General features: G+C 37.8%; 1 protein-coding gene across 3 annotated transcripts in view; it reads right to left on the minus strand.

Moving 5' to 3' along the window:
- Positions 1-20,642, minus strand: part of COL4A5 (collagen type IV alpha 5 chain) — a 252,576-nt gene that overhangs the window by 104,396 nt on the left and 127,538 nt on the right. For all 3 annotated transcript variants that reach the window (XM_027533232.1, XM_027533235.1, XM_027533234.1), the window contains exons 3-7: positions 19,191-19,280; positions 11,301-11,345; positions 3,667-3,711; positions 3,517-3,579; positions 224-277 (exon numbers count right to left, since the gene is read on the minus strand). In XM_027533232.1, the coding sequence (XP_027389033.1) occupies positions 224-277; positions 3,517-3,579; positions 3,667-3,711; positions 11,301-11,345; positions 19,191-19,280 (297 nt within the window). The remainder of the gene's footprint in view (positions 1-223; positions 278-3,516; positions 3,580-3,666; positions 3,712-11,300; positions 11,346-19,190; positions 19,281-20,642) is intronic.

A 20,642-nucleotide genomic window follows, 5' to 3' on the forward strand; every position in this document is an offset into this window, starting at 1 on the left:
AGATACTTAGAGATGACATTTATATTAAATATGCACTACAGAATCTTTGCTTTTACCCAGCAGAAAGCTCTATGCACTACTAACTTCTATTTTTAAAAAATCCTTTTACTTTATTACTTTGAAAAGTACTATTTTGTTCCATACAAATGCACTGAGCTCACTTTGTACACTTCTGCTTATGTTAATTCCTGTGTTCATTATAATTTCGAATTTTATAACTTACTGGAGGACCCTGTAAACCAGGAAAACCGGGACTGCCTGGAAATCCACGTTCTCCCTAGAAGGAGTTAAAAATAAAAAGCATGGAGGAACAAAAAAAAAGCATCATTATACCAACAAACAACGACTTACTGAAAAAATTTCTGCAAGTCATTTTGAAACATGCCAGATTGTCAAAAATTCATTAGCCTTCACTTTTCAATTACCTTATATCAACTATCCATATCAATTCAACTTTTTAAGATACTTTTATCTCCACTCATGAATCCCAATCAGAAATAAAGGAAAAAAATCTTCTACTTTAGTCATTTTCTTCTGACAAATCCATTTTGAGAGAATCATATCACAGATTCCTGGCTATCATCACATTTAATAGTTAATGATCTGCCCCAATTTCCTGCCCATGTATTATATAGATTCATATTTTAACTGCCCCATTGCTTTTTTCTTTTATTGTAAACTATTTCAAATTATTTTTGTAAAGAGGAAAAGATGGTTAGAAAGAATGCCATTAATATCACCAAGAGTATAATCATAGCAATAGTTTTAGCAATTGCAGGTCATTATGTTCTCTAGGCATCCAGTCTTTCTCACTCCCTATTGTAAAGTACTAATATGGACATTTGGTTTAGAAAACAAAGGCTAAAATGGCTGTAGAAGAACCCCATTGCAACCTCCTTTCAAATACCCATGTGCTGTAGTACTTCTAGAAACATCCTCGTCAGAGGCTTAAAAGAGTAAATGATACAGCTATGTACCTTTCACTTATTGTCCAATATCCCTTTCTCCACCACTTTTTATACATGGAAAAAATAAGCCCAAACAGAAAGGAAGTGGCCTATACATCGAGTTTAGAAAACAGAGAGCAAAAGAATCCATATATTTTGACTCCATCTCTAGGGTTCATTCAATTAGTTACATAGTTAGAAATATAAGAACCCATTTAATCTGCAGGTACACATAATGCTTTTTTCAGGCCAGTATTCTGGAGTGGGTAGCCTTTCCCTTCTCTAGGGGATCTTCTCAACCCAGGGATCGAACCCAGATCTCCCGCATTGCAGGCAGACTCTTTACCAGCTGATCCACAAGGGAAGCCCAGTTACATAGTTAGAAATATAAGATTCCATTTAATCTGCAGGTGCACATAATGTTTTTAAAATTTTTTTGTTGCTTACATAATTGGAGGGGACTCAAATGCAACTAATCATGAGATCTGCTAAGGTGTTGCTTTAACAAAAAAAGAAAAAGATCCCTTTAATCACATAGCATACTATACTCATTGTAGATATATCTGGTCTTATTAAAACTTTGACTAGTAGTCTGTTTGTTGCTCAAGACATGCTAGCAAAAAACAATCAAATTACCATAATAGGCACATGAATGTAGCCTGCTTTAACAAGCAATATGCCATGCAAGCTAACTCCATGTTGGTCCTATCACTGTAAGGTTGCCCCAAGCAAAACTGAAAAACACAAGTAAGCCTCACAAATCCAAAATCAGAATATTATTATTAGTGGCAAGGATGACACTGACTTGGAGAAATATTGGAGGTAACAATAACTTTATTGCCTACAAGTATACACTACAATGATTATCATAAAATGTGATGGCCTGCATAATACAAAATAGTTTGTTCAAGTTATTTTAAATATTATGCCCTAATATAAAATATGACAAATGTCATTAATTAGAAAGATCTGCGGTATTTCAGAATAGTTTCACAGAGTATTATGTGCAATATTGAAATATCAAAAGGATACACAGAAAACAATATTTCATTAACCTATATAAGGAGAAAAGTGAGGGAATAAGAAATGGAAACAAATACTTGTAAGCTTTTAAAAAGAGCAAATTTTCCTCTGTTGTTTTCTTGTTCTCACTTTATACTTAATCCAAATAGTTGGATTTAGTCTTGACTAAAGAAAAGAGGGCCAGGAAACATTGTTTGTAGCATATGATACTTTATTTTCTCACTTGTTAAATTCATTATTTTCTACGATGGAGAAGTTTCAGGTTTCATACTAATAGTTCATAGTAAAAACTGATGTGGTGTATTACATATAGATTCTTAGGATTTTTCTTCAGGAAGTTATTAGGCAAGATAAAAAAGGTTTAATATGGAGGGAGGTGGGAGGGGGGTTCAGGATTGGGAACATGTGTACACCCGTGGCAGATTCATGTTAATGTATGGCAAAACCAATACAATATTGTAAAGTAATCAGCCTCTAATTAAAATAAATAAATTTAATTTAAAAAAAAGAATATGAAAGATTTGAAAATTTTAAGTGTACCTAGTTTAAAAAAATCAAAGTTAATGAATGACATTCATAAGTATTACTCTTAAAAACTGATAATATAGATGTGTTTGTGTGTGTGTGTGTATATATATATATATATACATACACATACATATATATGTGTGTTTATATGTACAAACATGTACTGTGGTGTTGGATAAGACTCTTGAGAGTCCCTTGGACTGCAAGGAGATCCAACCAGTCCATTCTGAAGGAGATCAGTCCTGGGTGTTCTTTGGAAGGAATGATGCTAAAGCTGAAACTCCAGTACTTTGGCCACCTTGTGTGAAGAGTTGACTCATTGGAAAAGACTCTGATGCTGGGAGGGATTGGGGGCAGGAGGAGAAGGGGATGACAGAAGATGAGATGGCTGGATGACATCACCGACTTGATGGACATGAGTTTGAGTGAACTCTGGGAGCTGGTGATGGACAGGGAGGCCTGGCGTGCTGCAATTCATGGGGTTGCAAAGAGTCGGACACGACTGAGCGACTGAACTGAACTGATATATCCTAATTCCTTTTTAACTCTCATTTAACTCTCATTTCATTCACTGAAACATGTATATTATCATATGTGAGATAGATTGCCAGTCCAGGTTTGATGCATGAGACAGGGTGTTCAGGGCTGGTGCACTGGGATGACCCTGAGGGATGGGATGGGGAGGGAGAAGGGAGGAGGGTTCAGGATGGGGAACACATGTACACCCATGGCTGATTCATGTCAATGTATGGCAAAAACTCTCATTCTACTTAACACTAAAACACAAAAGGGATTTGGTAGGTAATCTTCAACTCAATGCAATATCCCAACTAATTATACAGGCTTAACGAATTACTGATGTTTCAGTATATTGAAAATGCTAACTCAGAACATACCCTATGTTTGTCCTAGACATGAAGCTACTATATCTCTTATTTGACATTCTCGATATTGATTCCTTGAAATGTTTAGTCCATTATCAAGCATATTGCCTAAGATTAAGTCAAATAAATCTCACCTTGGTTCCATTGCATCCAGGGATACCTTGAGGTCCTGGGGCCCCATCATGGCCTGGCATTCCCTTTGAAAGGAGATATACCACATGTATAATATTTCTTAGATTACTGTTTTAAGAGATTTTAAAAATAAGAAGCCAAATTCTACTTACAGGAAGACCTGGTGTCCCTGGAAATCCAGGAAGTCCAGGAGGACCCTATAAAAAGAAATAAATAACCAAATAACAACCAATGACAATAAAATAATATCCAACCTAAGGGAATTAAGAAAACTACATTTAGACAGCAACAGACAAAATGTGTCTCATTGATTATTACCACTCATTCTTTTTTAAACACTATAGAAGAAACTATACATGTTTAAAATCTCATTTATAGAAACCTATAGAAGATACTCCTATTTGATTGAATTGTTTTAATTGTCCTAAGTTCAGTTCAGTTCACTCACTCAGTCATGTTCGACTCTTTGTGACCCCATGGATTGCAGCATGCCAGGCTTCCCTGTCCATCACCAACTCTTGGAGTTTATTCAAACTCATGTCCATTGAGTCAGTGATGCCATCCAACCATCTCATCCTCTGTCATCCCCTTCTCCTCCTGCCTTCAATCTTTCGGAGCATCAGGGTCTTTTCAAATGAGTCAGTTCTTTGCATCAGGTAGCCAAAGTATTGGAGTTTCAGCTTCAACATTAGTCCTTCAAATAAACATTCAGGACTGATTTCCTTTAGGGTGGACTGGTTGGATCTCCTTGCAGTCCAAGGGACTCTCAAGAGTCTTCTCCAACACCACAGTTCAAAAGCATCAGTTCTTTGGTGCTCAGCTTTCTTTACAGTCCAACTCTCACATCCATACATGACTACTGGAAAAACCATAGCCTTGACTAGATGGACATTTGTTGGCAAAGTAATGTCTCTGCTTTTTAATATGCTGTCTAGGTTGGTCATAACTTTTCTTCCAAGAAGTAAGCGTCTTTTAATTTCATGGCTGCAGTCACCATCTTCAGTGATTTTGGAGCCCAGAAAAATGAAGTCTGTCATTGTTTCCACTGTTTTCCCATCTATCCATCTATCTGCCATGAAGTGATGGGACCAGATGCAATGATCTTAGTTTTCTGTATGTTGAGCTTTAAGCCAACTTTTTCACTCTCCTCTTCACTTTCATCAAGAGGCTCTTAAGTTCCTCTTCACTTTCTGCCATAAGGGTGGTGTCATCTGCATATCTGAGGTTATTGATATTTCTCCTGGCAGTCTTGATTCCAGCTTGTGCTTCATCCAGCCCAGCGTTTCTCATGATGTACTCTGCACAGAAGTTAAATAAGCAGGGTGACAATATACAGCCTTGATGTACTCCTTTACCTATTTGGAACCAGTCTGTTGTTCCATGTCCAGTTCTAACTGTTGCTTCCTGACCTGCATACAGGTTTCTCAAGAGGCAGGTCAGGTGGTCTGGTATTCCAATTTCTTTAAGGATTTTCCAGTTTTTGGTGATGTAGGAGCAGGCAAATTAGTGGATGAAATGTCTGTTCTAAAAGACAAAGTGATTATCCAAGGTTTGTGATGAATCCTGAATACAGCAGGGTATGGATAAGTGGCAAATACTGACATATCTGCCTCTGAGAACATCAATGTGATCACCCCCAAAATCTTAATCAAATATCCCTGTCAGGATTGACAAAAAATACAAGTTTGACAAAATTCTCTGTAGGTAAGGCCAAGAAGAAAAGGTACTTTCATACAACTGCTAGTGGAATTTAAACACCATAGAGAGAAATTTGGAAATATCTAACAAAATTACACATGTATTTATTTACTCTTTGAAGCAACTCATTTCAAGAAATCTATCCCAAAGGCACATAAGAAATTATAAAACATGAAATCCAAGGTTACTGACAGAATTATTGTAGCTGAAGTTTAGAAATGGACATATAACCAGAATTATAGCTGAAGGTTAGAAATAAGGCATGCCTGTGTGCTCAGTCACGTCCAGCTCTTTGTGACCCCTTGGACTGTAGCCCACCAGGCTCCTCTGTTCATGGAATTGTCCAGGCAAGAATACTGGAGTGGGCTGCCATTTCCTTCTCCAGAGAACAAATAGGGACATGAATAAATAAACTATGGTATATCTGCATAATAAGAAACCACACAGCTTTAAAAAAGAATGTGGAAGATCTCTGTACACTGAAATACATACTGATCTCCAGGACAGAATGTTAAGTAAAAGAAACAAAGTTTAAGTACTGTATATAATATACTACCTTTTTATAACAAAGGTAGTGATACTAAACAATGAAAAGATAAACAGCAAATGAAAAATAATTACCTCTGGGGGAAAGAGGAAAGAGAATGGGGAGATGGTAAAGAAGGATGGGAAGCATCTCTGACTATACCTAGTCTTACCTGTGGCGGATTCATTTCGATATTTGGCAAAACTAATAAGAAAGCTGTGGTACATATACACAATGGAGTATTACTCAGCCATTAAAAAGAGTACATTTGAATCAGTTCTAATGAGGTGGATGAAACTGGAGCCTATTATACAGAGTGAAGTAAGCCAGAAGGAAAAACATAAATACAGTATACTAACGCATATATATGGAATTATATAGAATTAATAGAAAGATGGTAACAATAACTCTGTATACGAGACAGCAAAAGAGACACTGATGTATAGAACAGTCTTATGGACTCTGTGGGAGAGGGAGAGGGTGGGAAGATTTGGGAGAATGGCATTGAAACATGTAAAATATCATGTAGGAAACGAGTTGCCAGTCCAGGTTCGATGCACAATGCTGGATGCTTGGGGCTGGTGCACTGGACGGCCCAGAGGGATGGTATGGGGAGGGAGGAGGGAGGAGGGTTCGGGATGGGGAACACATGTATACCTGTGGCAGATTCATTTTGATATTTGGCAAAACTAATACAATTATGTAAAGTTTAAAAATAAAATAAAATTAGAAAAAAAAAGAAAAAAAAACTAATACAATATTGTAAAGTTTAAAAATAAAATAAAATTAAAAAAATAATGAAAAATTTTAAAAAAAGGTAAAAAGGAAATCATCAACAATTGAAAGCAAGCTGGAACCAATGAACCTAATGTATATCAAACTATGGACAGTGACCATACATAGAAGAAAACTACTTTTGACTGAAATGAGTCAATTCAGCAAAGAAATAATTAGTGGCAGTTAAGATTTCTACTATTGCTTTTAAAATTGAAATGTTTATTTTGTTTATTTATATATTGTTATTTTGAAGTCATTATAGCTATAGTGTAGGACAAAGGAATTAATCATATTAATATAATTGGGAAATGAAGATTTTCATGTTAGAGAGAGAAAGGTGGCAGGGGGAGACAACAAGTATAAAAAAATTTATATTAAAGTTCAGTTGGAAATAATAATATGAACTCATTTTTTCTCTTTAAAAAATACATATTTCTTAACTCTGTCCACTTAAAATGCATCAAAATAGTGACAAAACTAGTAGCAATGAACACTCCTTATATTCAGACTGTGGAATCTAAATCACTGAAAGAATCTGTAATCAGAGACATGGTCAATTCCAGATCTAGAGAGGACATGCATAAGTTGAGCCTGAAGGGTCTTATGTCAGAAAGCAAAGAAATTATCAAAGATCAATAGGGTTTTGTCAATAGGACAAATCACAGGGGCCAACTTGAAGAGGCTCCCACAGACAAAGATGAAATAATTTGAGCTTCAAAAAGAATAATGAGTACAAGTGATTGAAACACAGAAATTCCATGTTTCTAATGATAAATTAAAGAAAACCTTCTTTGATCATCACTCGAAGTTGCCAGTGTACAAACTCATTACCCCACTAGAATTCAGCTGATAAATCAGAATTCAAGTTAATGAATTAGAATTCAAGCTATTCAATGAAGGACTGATAGACTTTTAAAACTTAACATTTTGCAACTCCAAACGAAAAAAATAAAACAAAAAACAAAAACTTGGATCTAACCAATGATCATGGATGGATGCTAAACCACTATGTGAAAGTTGATAGGGAAATTCTGGTGGCAGAATCAGGCTCATATATTTGAGACCATTGACCAAATCTAGCATCAAAAAAGTGGGATAGACAGACGTTTGTGCCATGAGATGTAATTCAATAGTAAATATACAGCAGTACCTATAAAGTATTGTTTTTCAATTTTCTTTCATTTTTTAATCAGTATAGTTTATATATAGTAAAATGCACACATCTTAAATGTACAGGTTTTTCTTTTTTCCTAGAAAGTTCTCTAGTGCCTCTTCTAAGGCAACCTCAAAGTTGCAGGAAACATGGGGGGCAGAGAAATAAGTTAAATGACATCATGAGGAAACAGTCAGGCAGATCCAGATTGTGGAACACAGTACAACGCCATGATGCAGTTTCTTCAATGGCATAATAGAAGAGGCTTAAGAAATACATCAAGCCAATGCAATATGTGGAACTTGCCTGGATCCTGGTTTGAACAAACCAACTGCAAAAAGAAATCTTTGGGACAATTGAGAAAATCTGAATACAGACTGAGTTTTAAAGGATATTGAAAAGTTTTTGCTAAGTTTTTGAGGTGTAATAACGGCATAATGTGGTTATAAGTTCAAGAAACATAATATTTATTGGTGGAATGATGATGTGAGGGATTTACTTTAAAATATTACAGGCAATAGTGGTGAGGTATAGAAACAAAGCTGTCAAAATGTTGATAGTTTTTGAAGCCAAGTAATGACTTCATGGGGGATGTCACTGTAATATTAATATTTTCTCTGTAAATCTGTGTATGCTTTAAGTTTTCCATAATAAGTCTTTTAAAATCTGCATGCCAACAGCTGCCTGTGAGCTGAGATCTGAGGATGCAGGAACTATTAGGCCACCAAGTTCTAAGCACTCTCAGACACTTGAAAGTGGGAAGTGATAGAGTGGACAGATTTTCTTAGTCTCAGCAATACTACAGTTCAGTTCAGTTCAGTCGCTCAGTCCTGTCCGACTCTTTGCGACCCCATGAATCACAGCACGCCAGGCCTCCCTGTCCATCACCACCTCCCGGAGTTCACTCAGACTCACGTCCATCAAGTCAGTGATGCCATCCAGCCATCTCATCCTCTGCCATCCCCTTCTCCTCCTGCCCCCAATCCCTCCCAGAGTCTTTTCCAATGAGTCAACTCTTCACATGAGGTGGCCAAAGTACTGGAGTTTCAGCTTTTAGCATCATTCCTTCCAAAGAAATCCCAGGGCTGATCTCCTTCAGAATGGACTGGTTGGATCTCCTTGCAGTCCAAGGGACTCTCAAGAGTCTTCTCCAACACCACAGTTCAAAAGCATCAATTCTTCGGCACTCAAATTTCTTCACAGTCCAACTCTCACATCTATACATGACCACTGGAAAAACCATAGCCTTGACTAGACGGACCTTTGTTGGCAAAGTAATGTCTCTGCTTTTCAATATGCTATCTAGGTTGGTCATAACTTTTCTTCCAAGGAATAAGCGCCTTTTAATTTCATGGCTGCAGTCACCATCTGCAGTGATTTTGGAGCCCCCAAAAATAAAGTCTGACACTGTTTCCACTGTTTCCCCATCTATTTCCCATGAAGTGATGTGACCAGATGCCATGATCTTCGTTTTCTGAATGTTGAGTTTTAAGCCAACTTTTTCACTCTCCTCTTTCACTTTCATCAAGAGGCTTCTTAGTTCCTCTTCATTTTCTGCCATAAGGGTGGTGTCATCTGCATATCTGAGGTAATTGATATTTCTCCTGGCAATCTTGATTCCAGCTTGTGCTTCTTCCAGCCCAGAGTTTCTCACGATGTACTCTGCACAGAAGTTAAATAAGCAGGGTGACAATATACAGCCTTGACGTACTCCTTTTCCTATTTGGAACCAGTCTGTTGTTCCATGTCCAGTTCTAACTGTTGCTTCCTGACCTGCATATAGGTTTCTCAAGATGCAGGTCAGGTGGTCTGGTATTCCCATCTCTTTCAGAATTTTCCACAGTTTATTGTGATCCACACAGTCAAAGGCTTTGGCATAGTCAATAAAGCAGAAAAGGATGTTTTTATGGAACTCTCTCATTTTTTTGATGATCCAGAGGATGCTGGCAATTTGATCTCTGGTTCCTCTGCCTTTTCTAAAACCAGCTTGAACATCTGGAAGTTCATGGCTCACGTATTGCTGAAGCCTGGCTTGGAGAATTTTAAGCATTACTTTACTAGCGTGTGAGATGAGTGCAATTGTGCAGTAGTTTGAGCATCTTTGGCATTGCCTTTCTTTGGGATTGGAATGAAAACTGACCTTTTCCAGTCCTGTGGCCACTGCTGAGTTTTCCAAATTTGCTGGCACATTGAGTGCAGCACTTTCACAACATCATCTTTCAGGATTTGAAATAGTTCAACTGGAATTCCATCACCTCCACTAGCTTGGTTCGTAGTGATGCTTTCTAAGGCCCACTTGACTTCACATTCCAGGATATCTGGCTCTAGGTGAGTGATCACACCATCGTGATTATCTGGGTCATGAAGATCTTTTTTGTACTTAGGACATAGTTAATGGTAGCTATAGCTATTAAGATATATGTTATGATTATTATGAACAGCTTTAATAGTATATTGATATTCAGTTATGATAGAAAAACACAGAAGCATGTCTGCTAAAAAAATGTTAAGGGTTTTGAGTTTCTTCGCTGCTTTTCCACTGCTCTACCTACACTAGTCAAAAGTAGCATGTAAGGCAAGCTACGTGTTGTTAAGATGTATATAGCAAACAGAATATTTTAAACATTTATGTAAAATGTATACATCTACTAAATTTCTGGAGATCAGAGGATCAGAATGTTTTTCTTTGTAATACACATAAATATCTAAGCCACCACCCATATATTCTATATTCAAATTCAGGGACCTTGTCAATCTATGAACACAGAATTACAGAGCTAAAAGAGACCATGGAGATATCCTTGTTTGACTTTCTAATATAACAAATGAAGAAACTGAGGCTCAGAAAAGTTAAATCTGATTTTCCAAAAGCCAGTACTATTTATAAACTATAGTTTCCTCCCAATCTAAAACACACTGAAAAGTATATGTCTACTTAAAAGCTATTCAGAAAAATTACACTAAATGTGCACTTAAATTTTCAAACACATCTTGAATTCCAGAACATTAAAACTTGAATAATCATACATCTCAGAACTGATAAAATACTGTATTCTTCCAAAAATAGTTATTCTTTTTTTAAATATTTTGCTATTATGTAGTTACATGGTGGTATAGGCAGTAAAACTTTATGGAACCGACCTCCTTTTTCAAAAATAGTTATTCTTTAACATAATGGCTTCAACTAGAGGCTTCCCAAACTTACTCTCTTCAAGACACACAAATAAAGTTATACCATTTGTACCTGGTTCCCAGGGAGGGTACAATGACCTGAGGTGATCAGTTCTCTGAACTCTGAGATGATCACCCTGGTTGGGTAGTTCTGCTTTAAACCACTTGTGTGATGTATATTTTTAAGAATTTGAAAAATTATTGAAATTTAACACTTTCACATTTCTCAACCATAAGCTACTTTAAAGTCTTCTTATATAAGTTTAAATAGACATCTGGATATATAAAGACAACTATCAAAATACTAAAAGGCTAATTATAGACATACAAACTCTGAAACATTAAAAGATTTCACTTCTCTTCCTGAATTTCTATATGAGTCTTTTTCCAGTTGCCTTATAACACTTCAATAGCTTCTTCGTTTGACCAACAAAACATTTGATACAGCAAATATCACTTACTCTGATCCCTTTTGGTCCTGGTGGCCCTGGAATTCCATCATCACCCTGAAAAATACAACATATTTAGTTATGTTTCCTTCAGAAAGAGCTCTCGAATAACTAACTTTATATTGTAAACTGAGACAAATTTTTGTGAGCCTTTGTGAAAGTTAGTGATAAATTTACATACCCAAGGAAGAAGTATTTATTATTAAGACTAAAAGCACTAAGATAAGTCAAAAGCTAAAAAGTAAGAAAGGCCTTTATTTACTAAGAAGAAAACTGTTGATGGGCAGAAGAAACTTTATACCTGTAAAGTTAGTTATGAATAATGTCAAGAAAATAAAGATGAAATAGTGGTACAGATATCCTTCAAATCATTTGTGCGTGTGTGCATGATCAGTCGCTCAGTCATGTCTGACTCTTTGGGACCCCATAGACCATAGCCCACCAAGGATTATCCTGGTCCATGGATTATCCAGGCAAGAATCCTGGAGTGGGTTGCCATTTCCTCTTCCAGGGGATCTCCCTGACCCAGGGGTCGAATGCATGTCTCCTGCATCCCCTGCATTGCAGGGTGGAATCTTTACCCCTGGGCCACCGGGGAAGCCCCAAATCATTTATGCATTAACAAAATTAGAGCTGAAAACCTGAACAGTTTCTATATTGTGTCAATCTGCTTACCATGCTGCTAATAAACAGCATCACCTCTGAACCTCAATATGAGTTGTTCATGAGTTTGCTGTTTTAAAGCTTTGCTACGTTTTATACAGGCACTTCCTACTGTCAGAGCTAAGAAGGAGTAAGAAAGAACCACAGACTTTCCTTTCAAGCTTCTGCTGCAGACTCCATGCAAAAGAGGCTGCCCACAGGATTGTTAATCTATTTACCCATTTCTAGTTACAACTGCATTGCTGAGAATTTAAAGTCTTGCCTCACTAAGTTTTCCTAAGTAGTTTTTTTTTTTTTTTTTAAAGGAATAAAGAAAACCTAATCCTGCTCCAATAGGCAATATTTTCAGTGGAACATACAGTTAGTACGTCACCATCTGAGGCTTTAGATAGTTTTACTAACTTGGGATATCTTGCTTTATACAAGCTTCCAAACTACTCTACTTACAATCCTAGAGATTCCCTTGTAGGTTCCTTTATGCCCATGTCACAGCCCCTCTTCAATCAGTAAAGCTCTGTTTTTATCTGTTTTATTTGGGGTTTCCATGAAAAATTTTATTTGGAGAAAATGTTACCTGATGTATTAGTTTCTTATGCTGCTCTTACAAATTACCACAAACTTAGTGGGCTAAAAAATAAAACAATATTACATACAGTTCTGGAAGTCTCAGTGGAAGAGCTGTGTTACTTTTTGGAGGGTTGAGATTTCATTTATTTTCTTTCTCCAGCTTCGAGAGCTACCAGCATCCCTCTGCTCATGGCTCTCTTCAATCTTCACAGTCAGTGACAGCTGAATGAGTTTTTCTAACATTGCATCACTCTGACACTGATTCTTCTGCCTCCCTCTTCCACATTTAAAGGACCCTTATGATTATACTGGGTCTACTCAGAGCAACCAGAAAAATTACCCTAGTTTAAAACCAGTTGACTAGCAGCTTTAATTCCACCTGTAATCTTAATTTCACTTACTTTTATAACCTAACATATTCACAGGTTCTGGGGATTAGTTATGGATATCTTTGGCTTTCTGGTGGCTCAGATGGTAAAGAATCCACCTGCAATGTGGGAGACCTGGGTTTGATCCCTGGACTGGAAAGATCCCCTGGAGGAGAGCATGGCAACCCACTCCAGTATTCTTGCCTGAAAAATCCCCATGGACAGAGGAGCCTGGTGGGCTACAGTCCATGGGGTTGCAAAGAGTTGGACACAACTGAATGACTAAGCACAATTAGGAGGTGGATATTAATCTGCCTACCATACTCTGCTTAAAAACAAGCTTAATAATCTACTCTTTTCACAACAGATGCATATTTAAGGAAATTAAAGTAAATCTAAATCTATTTTAAAACTAGAAGATTGATCACTCAATGAATCATTTTATGTCTTCCCACTGAAGGCAGAGATAAGACAAGGATGCCTTAATACTATATTGGACATACTAAGCAACATGGCTAAATAAATTAGAGGTATAAAAATTGGGGAAAATGAGGCAAAACAAATTATTTGTAAATAATATGTTTGTATGCATGGGAAATCCAAGTTAATTAAATGAAAAATTACTATAATCAATAAAATAATTCAGTAAGGTAGCTGTATATAAAAATAACATGAAGAAATCAATAGCTTTCTTATATACCAACAACTACCTGTTAGAAAACATAATGGAAGAAAACATGCAGAAAAAGATAAAATATTTAGCATCACACTGAATAAGATGTAGAAGATTTCAAGGTGACTAATGTTTATGTGGAAAAATAAGTAAGCAATAACACTGAGAAAAATTCTGAAGAATAAAAAGACAAATGAGGGGACACTAGCAGTGTCAGATAAAATATAACAAGTCAGTCATTAAAAGAGTTTGGTTCTCACATCTGAATAAGCAGACCATTGGAAGAGTATGCTACTGCTGCTAAGTCGCTTCAGTCATGTCCAACTCTGTGGGACCCCAGAGACGGCAGCCCACCAGGCTCCCCTGTCCCTGGGATTCTCCAGGCAAGAACACTGAAGTAGGTTGCCATTTGCTTCTCCAATGCATGAAAGTAAAAAGTGAAAGTGAAGTCGCTCAGTCATGTCTGACTCTTAGTGACCCCATGGACTGCAGCCCACCAGGCTCCTCCGTCCATGGGATTTTCCAGAAGTCCAGAAACAGGTCCATATAATCATGTGATTTTGGTATATAATGAAAATGCATTACAAGTCAGAGCAGAAAATTATATTGGGGCACACTTGTGAGGACATCTAGAAAATAAAAGTAGAATTTATATCACAAACCATACCAGGGTGAATTAGAAATTGATATAATATTTACATGAAAAAAGTGAAACTATTAATATACTGGAATAAAACATGTGAGAATTATTTTACATCTTACAGTGGGGAAGGCGTTTCCTATTCAAAACCCAAAGCCATAAAAGACCTTCGATAAACACAGAGGCACATAAATATACACATACACAGATAAAGGGCAATCTCCCTGAAATATAAATAGCTCACTGAAATATGAAAACACCAACAATCCAGTAGAAAAGTGGGCAAATTATATAAACACACAGTTCACAGAAATGAAAAGATGCTCAATTTTCGTAAGAAAATAACATGAGTATTCATTACGAATGTATAGACCTCAGTGGCTAATGGACACAGTGGAAAGGAGGTATTTTTCACTGTATACCTTTTATGTTAATTTATTTTGAACAAAATGAATACACTATCTATGGAAAATCAATTGTTTTTAAGAATAAAGCAATACTTTGGAAATTTTTATATATACACTCCTATATATATTTGTTATTAATATATATATATTTGTTTTCTATACTTTTACTTTCATATACAAATGTATACAGATTAAAGAATAATCCTACAAAATTTTTGACTTGGTATGTACATTAATATATACACGTGTCCAAACATCCAATCACATAAAAAGTATAAATTCAGCTATATTGGCAAGTATGAAGTCATGGTGGAGACTGAAGCACAAAGTGCTTCCAATTAAAAAAACCCAGAGCTTAGAAAGCAGTGAAACCTTCTCATTTTATGGATAAAGAAATGGAATCACAGCGAAAGACTGAATTGCTTTCTTAATTTAAACTGCACACAACTGCACATTTAAAAATTATCATACTGCTGTACAATAGTTCCAATTAATTGTAAATTATTTCAAAAAAACCTAATGTAGTTAGTTTTCAATAATTTGACATAAATTTTATTAAAACTGAAACCACTCAGTGAGCATGGTGTGCAAGAAAACTCAGCACCTAATACCAGGTAAACTCAGATACAGCAAATGTAACTTTATTTTTTTATGGTTCAACTTAATTACTAAGGACCCATTTCACTAACATCGCTGAAATTTAACCTCAATTGGCTGGACTTCCCACCTCATTTTCACAAGGCTGCACCTAAGTTATGGAGAGCTTAAGTAGTTTCAAGGTGTTAAGGGGGTGGGACAGTACAAACTCGAATTCATCGAGATGTCCTTTGCCAACAGTGTGCATGGGTTACTGCTGAGTTAGTGCCCAATTCTGGGCTTACCTGGTGGCTCACCTCAGCCTGCAATGTGGGAGACCTGGGTTTGATCCCTGGGTTGGGAAGATCCCCTGGTGAAGAGGATGGCTACCCACTCCAGTATTCTGGCCTGGAGAATTCCATGGACTGTATAGTTCAAGGGGTCGCAAAGAGTCGGACATGACTGAGAGACTTTCACTCACTGGGCTTCCTTGGTGGCTCCAATGGTGAAGAATCCACCTTCAATGCAGGAGACCTCGATTCAACCCCTGGGTCAGCAAGATTCCCCTGGAGCAGGAAATGACACCTCACTCCAGTATTCTTGCCTGGAGAATCCCATGGACAGAGGAGCATGGAGAACTACAATTCATAGGGTCGCAAAGAGCTGGACACGACTGAGCAACTAAGCACCTAGTGCTCAATTATACCCACTTGACTCAGATCTTTCTGTTATTTCTGTGTTGCCCTTGGGTGTACAAGAAACATTCTGATGTTTTATACCTCATTAGACTAGAAAATTCTGTCGTATATCCCACCTACTTAAATTTTATGCCTTCATTTGGAGTTTTGCTTTTTCCTCAGTGTAAAAGTTCTCTATTCAGGAAATTTATACAAGTCCTGTCTATTCCTGAATCTAACAAAATTCCTTGGTGAACTGCCACCTCCTCAGAGATCATGCACAAACCTATTCCTGTAATCTATGCTATGGTATAGTAAGTGTTAAAAAGTATTATGTATTTAAGTTAATTTTCCCCCTTTACTAAGAAAACCACTTGGTTAAGTATCCATTTGATTCCCTTCATGCTCTAATGGCATGATGTACCACTATTCCATGAAATAAAATTAGGGGAAAAAAAGGGGTTTTAAACTGGTTTTCTTTTCCAGGAAAATGAACAGAACTAGCCCTTTCATCTATCAGTTAATCAGTCTAATACAGATAATAAAGGAGAATGAGCCAAAAGAGCCATTAAAAAACTTCTCCCAATCTTAAAATTCACTATTATCTCTTCCCATTCCATATCTTAACATGCAATAAGATGTTATCCTTGCTCATGATATAGGAGAGACTGCCCACACAGAAGTCAATGGGGAAAAGTATTACCAACTGACAGGATGGCAGCATCTTTGGATCTTTGAGCGTGGGTACACGCTCAAAGAGAGAGGGTGCATGTATCTACCCTCTCTTCTTTCTCTCTCATAGAAAAGCCTACGTGACTTCCTCCTCACTAGATTCATTGATACATTTGTCTCAGATAGTGACCACTCAATTTGACAAACTGGTAGACATGTCACCCATCACCCAACCCTGCAGATAAATGTCTGCTGTGTCCCTGAATACAACAAATGGGTATTTCTCTAAACATGGAAATTCTTAGTACCTCAGATATCCCAACCTTGTTACACTGATGTGTTGCCACAGTTGGACTCTGATGCTACAGAAATAAAACACCTCTTCAGATGTCAACTTTTTCCTAAGCTGGGATTAACTGAGGCATCTGGGAAAAGGGATATGGAATTTGCCACTGGAGCTATTTTGACATCAGTAGTGGTGGCCTTCTCCCCCATACATTCCTCTACCTTATACAATTTTGCAATTCCACTCAAGGACTCTACCCACCAGGAGGGACTTCTGGCTGTTTGGTTCCTGATTATCAATGACTTTTACCCTCCCATCACCGTGTGCACCCCATCTTGGGATATTTCGTTTGTAAAAGTCAGGCCTTTGACTTTCTGACCAATGTGCATAGTGGAGGCATGGACAAGAGACTTCTAAATATTCAAAACAGCCTCTCCCACTGAGCACATCACAGTAAAACAGAGTAACAGTGGAACTCAAGGTAGATTGTGGTTACTCAAGAGAATAGTCTACTCATGTTTATGTTCCTGGCAACTTTTTCCACTGTCAGGGCCATTCATTAGGAAAAGTTGTGTGCAACGTGTCCTTGAAAGTGAAGTGAAAGTGAAAGTTGCTCAGTTGTGTCTGACTCTTTGCGACCCCATAGACTATACAGTCCATGGAATTCTTGGCCAGAATACTGGAGTGGGTAACTGTTCCCTTCTCCAGGGTGTCTTCCCAATCCAGGGATCAAACCAAGGTCTCCCACATGCTAGTGGACTCTTTACCAGCTGAACCACCAGGGAAGCCCAAGAATACTGGAGTGGGTAGCCTATTCCTTCTCCATGGGATCTTCCCGACCCAGGAATCGAACTGGGGTCTCTTGCATTGCAGGCGGATTCTTTACCAGCTGAGTTACCAGGGAAGCCCCAACTTGTCCTTGACCTCTCCTAAAGTCATTAATGATACCATTTCAGCTTTGGAAGCACAACAGACCAGCCTCACCAACCTGGCCTGAATAGTACTGGATTAACAGCCTAGTCTTCAACTTCCTGCTGGCCAACCAAGGAATGGTCTTGCTATTGCCAGAACTTCATGATGTACCTACATCACTAAAACTGGCAAGGTAGAGCAGTCTATCACTAGACTTAAGAAAAAAGTCTTCTGGCTCTCTAAATTTGATCAGATGGGCTGTGGGCCATCTATTCCTGGTTTGATAACTGTCTGAGCCACCAGGGAATCCCAATGGTTGGGGCTGATGGTTAGACTCACTCCTCCAGGCAGGCCTGATCATCCTACTTGGAGTAATTTTGATCATGACCATGATCCACTGTAGCCTCATACTAATTATATTGTGACATAACTCCTCAAAGTCCGACCCATCCAAGTCCATGTTGGAGTGACCTATGTTTCTCATTTGGGTCTTAAAAAATCAAGAGATGAAATTGAGGAGTCTGGCTCCTGGCTAAAGACCTACGTGTGATTTTTCAGACCCAACAACAGGCAGTTACAAAGACCTCATGGTAAACCTCATATAGAAAAGCTGCCCATCCCATGCCAGAAAGCCTCATATAGGAAAGCGGCCCATTCCATGCCAGAAAGCCTCATATAGGAAAGTGGCCCATCCCACACCAGAATTAGTGCACAGCCAATGCATGTCAGTCTCTGAAGGGAGTTGTAGTTAAGGTATCAGTCCTCCTGGCTGGTCATGCTCTTATTCACATCTGCATTGAAAGGCCTCTTTATATGGAGGCTTGGTGAAGACCTCTTTATTGAGTGCAGGATGGGGACCTTGACATTTGTTTCTGTTCTCTGTACTTTTCCACTCCTAGCTCTTCCCTCTCTCCCTGCATCCATCCAGCCCTCTGGTATACTAAAAAACACCAGTTTTTTCCCTCCAAGCTTCCGGAGCAATGAAACAATTCCCCATGCTGAAGCATTTGACCCTCACTGGCACTTTTCCATGAGGAATAATGGAACAGTGGGGAAATCCACACTTTCTCTGTTTATGTTTTGCTTATCACACTGTCACAGTAAGTGACTAAAGGCTTGAATGTTACTTTCCTTTTGGCTTGTTGTCTTAACCAGTACTCTGACACCTGGCAGTTCAGCTCTCTCCAGTTCAGCTGAGCTCCTGACAGGACTTAATTTTTGTTCAGGATCCCAATAACCACACACCATTAACAGTATCTTCCAAAAGCATTTGAATACAGCAGTAATATTTAGCCTTTTACAAACACCAACAATGAAGTATAAATTCCTGGCCATTCTAATGTTTTATTTAAATATTAGTTTTTGGCTGTAATTCAGTAAGTTTTTAATTCATCTGATACTTATTCCATATTAAGATGGCTTCATTTCTTTGGTATTACTGACTGGCAACTTGGCACGTACCTTTTGTCCCCGAGGCCCTGGGGGCCCTTCTGGACCTGGAAATCCAGGCAAACCTGGGTGGCCTTCCAAACCTGGAAATCCTCTCTCCCCCTGCAATTGAATAAGAAAGAAAGATAAGGTCACTCGTCAATTTTCAAGCAGAAGCATGGATGAGATTCAAAAACATCAAATGACTAGAGAAGATTAATTTATTTATGCTAAATTCAGAGTATCTACTAACATGGAGAAAATTGTATGATATGAGTAGAAAAACACAAACCACTCTACTATCTTATTAGATATATCTAATATTGTATTTGGTAATGTAATCTCTTGCTTTCTCATAAAATTTAAAGGCTTATCAGAGATGAAATAAAGTTGAAACATACTGACATGAAGAATTTAACAGGGAAGATGGCAATAAATTCAGGAAACTAGGTCTGAAGGGGTTACAATGAAATAAGTATGGTACACAGATGAAGAAGGCTAAAAGAACATCAGAGAAGATTTCAGGTTTGTAGTAGAGCACAGAATTGTAGGATTATTAATAATGGAAATTAATTAACTGGTCAGTGACAAGTTAGCTAGAAAAGGGCTTGATAATATCAAGATCTTTATATATTTTTTCTGATTGTAAAATTAAATAAAAAAAGGAATCCATGTTTGTTCTGGAAAAAAAGAAAAAAATCACCACTAATTATGACTCAAGTCCCAGTTCTGACCACGCACTTATCAATACCAGCACAGGAGGGCTGCCTACCTACTAGTGAGGATCCACCACATCTTATCAGCATCTATCAACAAAGGTTGCCTGATGTGCAAATCTCTACAACCAGACAGGTAGGGGCTACAGAGCCACCATGTGTACTAACATACCATTAGACATATTAGAGTTGGTTAACTTGCATACAGTCAATTATGCTGAGTGTGAACCCCAACATCTCCAGGGGATCCAATCACAGACAGCAAATTCACCACTATTACATTTAAGAACCCCAAGGGCTCATAGTTCCAAGGCATGAGCTTTCAACTGCTTGGCTGTACGCAGTTCTCTACTTTTCTAAGGCTTGAAGGTTGAGTCTCTGGCCAAAGGCTCTGGACCTTTTTCTGTAAACCCCTCTCCCCAGATTCTATCCACAGTGACAGCCTAGGCAGCACGTGAGAAAGACAAAGCATCTATATCTACAAGGCAACTGACTAATGGCCCATAAGAGGCATATACCCCTGGAGGTTAAGGGACAACAGACTTTCATTCACAATCCCAGTGGGCATGTGTATCTGTGTGTGTGTGTGTGTGTGTGTGTGTGTGTGTTAAGTACTAAGTTTAGCCTGGATAGCTTAGATAATCTTGTACTGAATACTTTCTTTTTATGTTGAATCATACTATAATAAATATAAGAACTTTGAAAAGGCTACTTCTGGTCAGTTTTCACTTATTACTTCAAAACCAATGAAGCAAATGTTACCCAATTA

The sequence above is a fragment of the Bos indicus x Bos taurus genome, chromosome X (assembly GCF_003369695.1).
Source record: "Bos indicus x Bos taurus breed Angus x Brahman F1 hybrid chromosome X, Bos_hybrid_MaternalHap_v2.0, whole genome shotgun sequence".
In the NCBI taxonomy this organism is placed as follows: domain Eukaryota; kingdom Metazoa; phylum Chordata; class Mammalia; order Artiodactyla; family Bovidae; genus Bos; species Bos indicus x Bos taurus.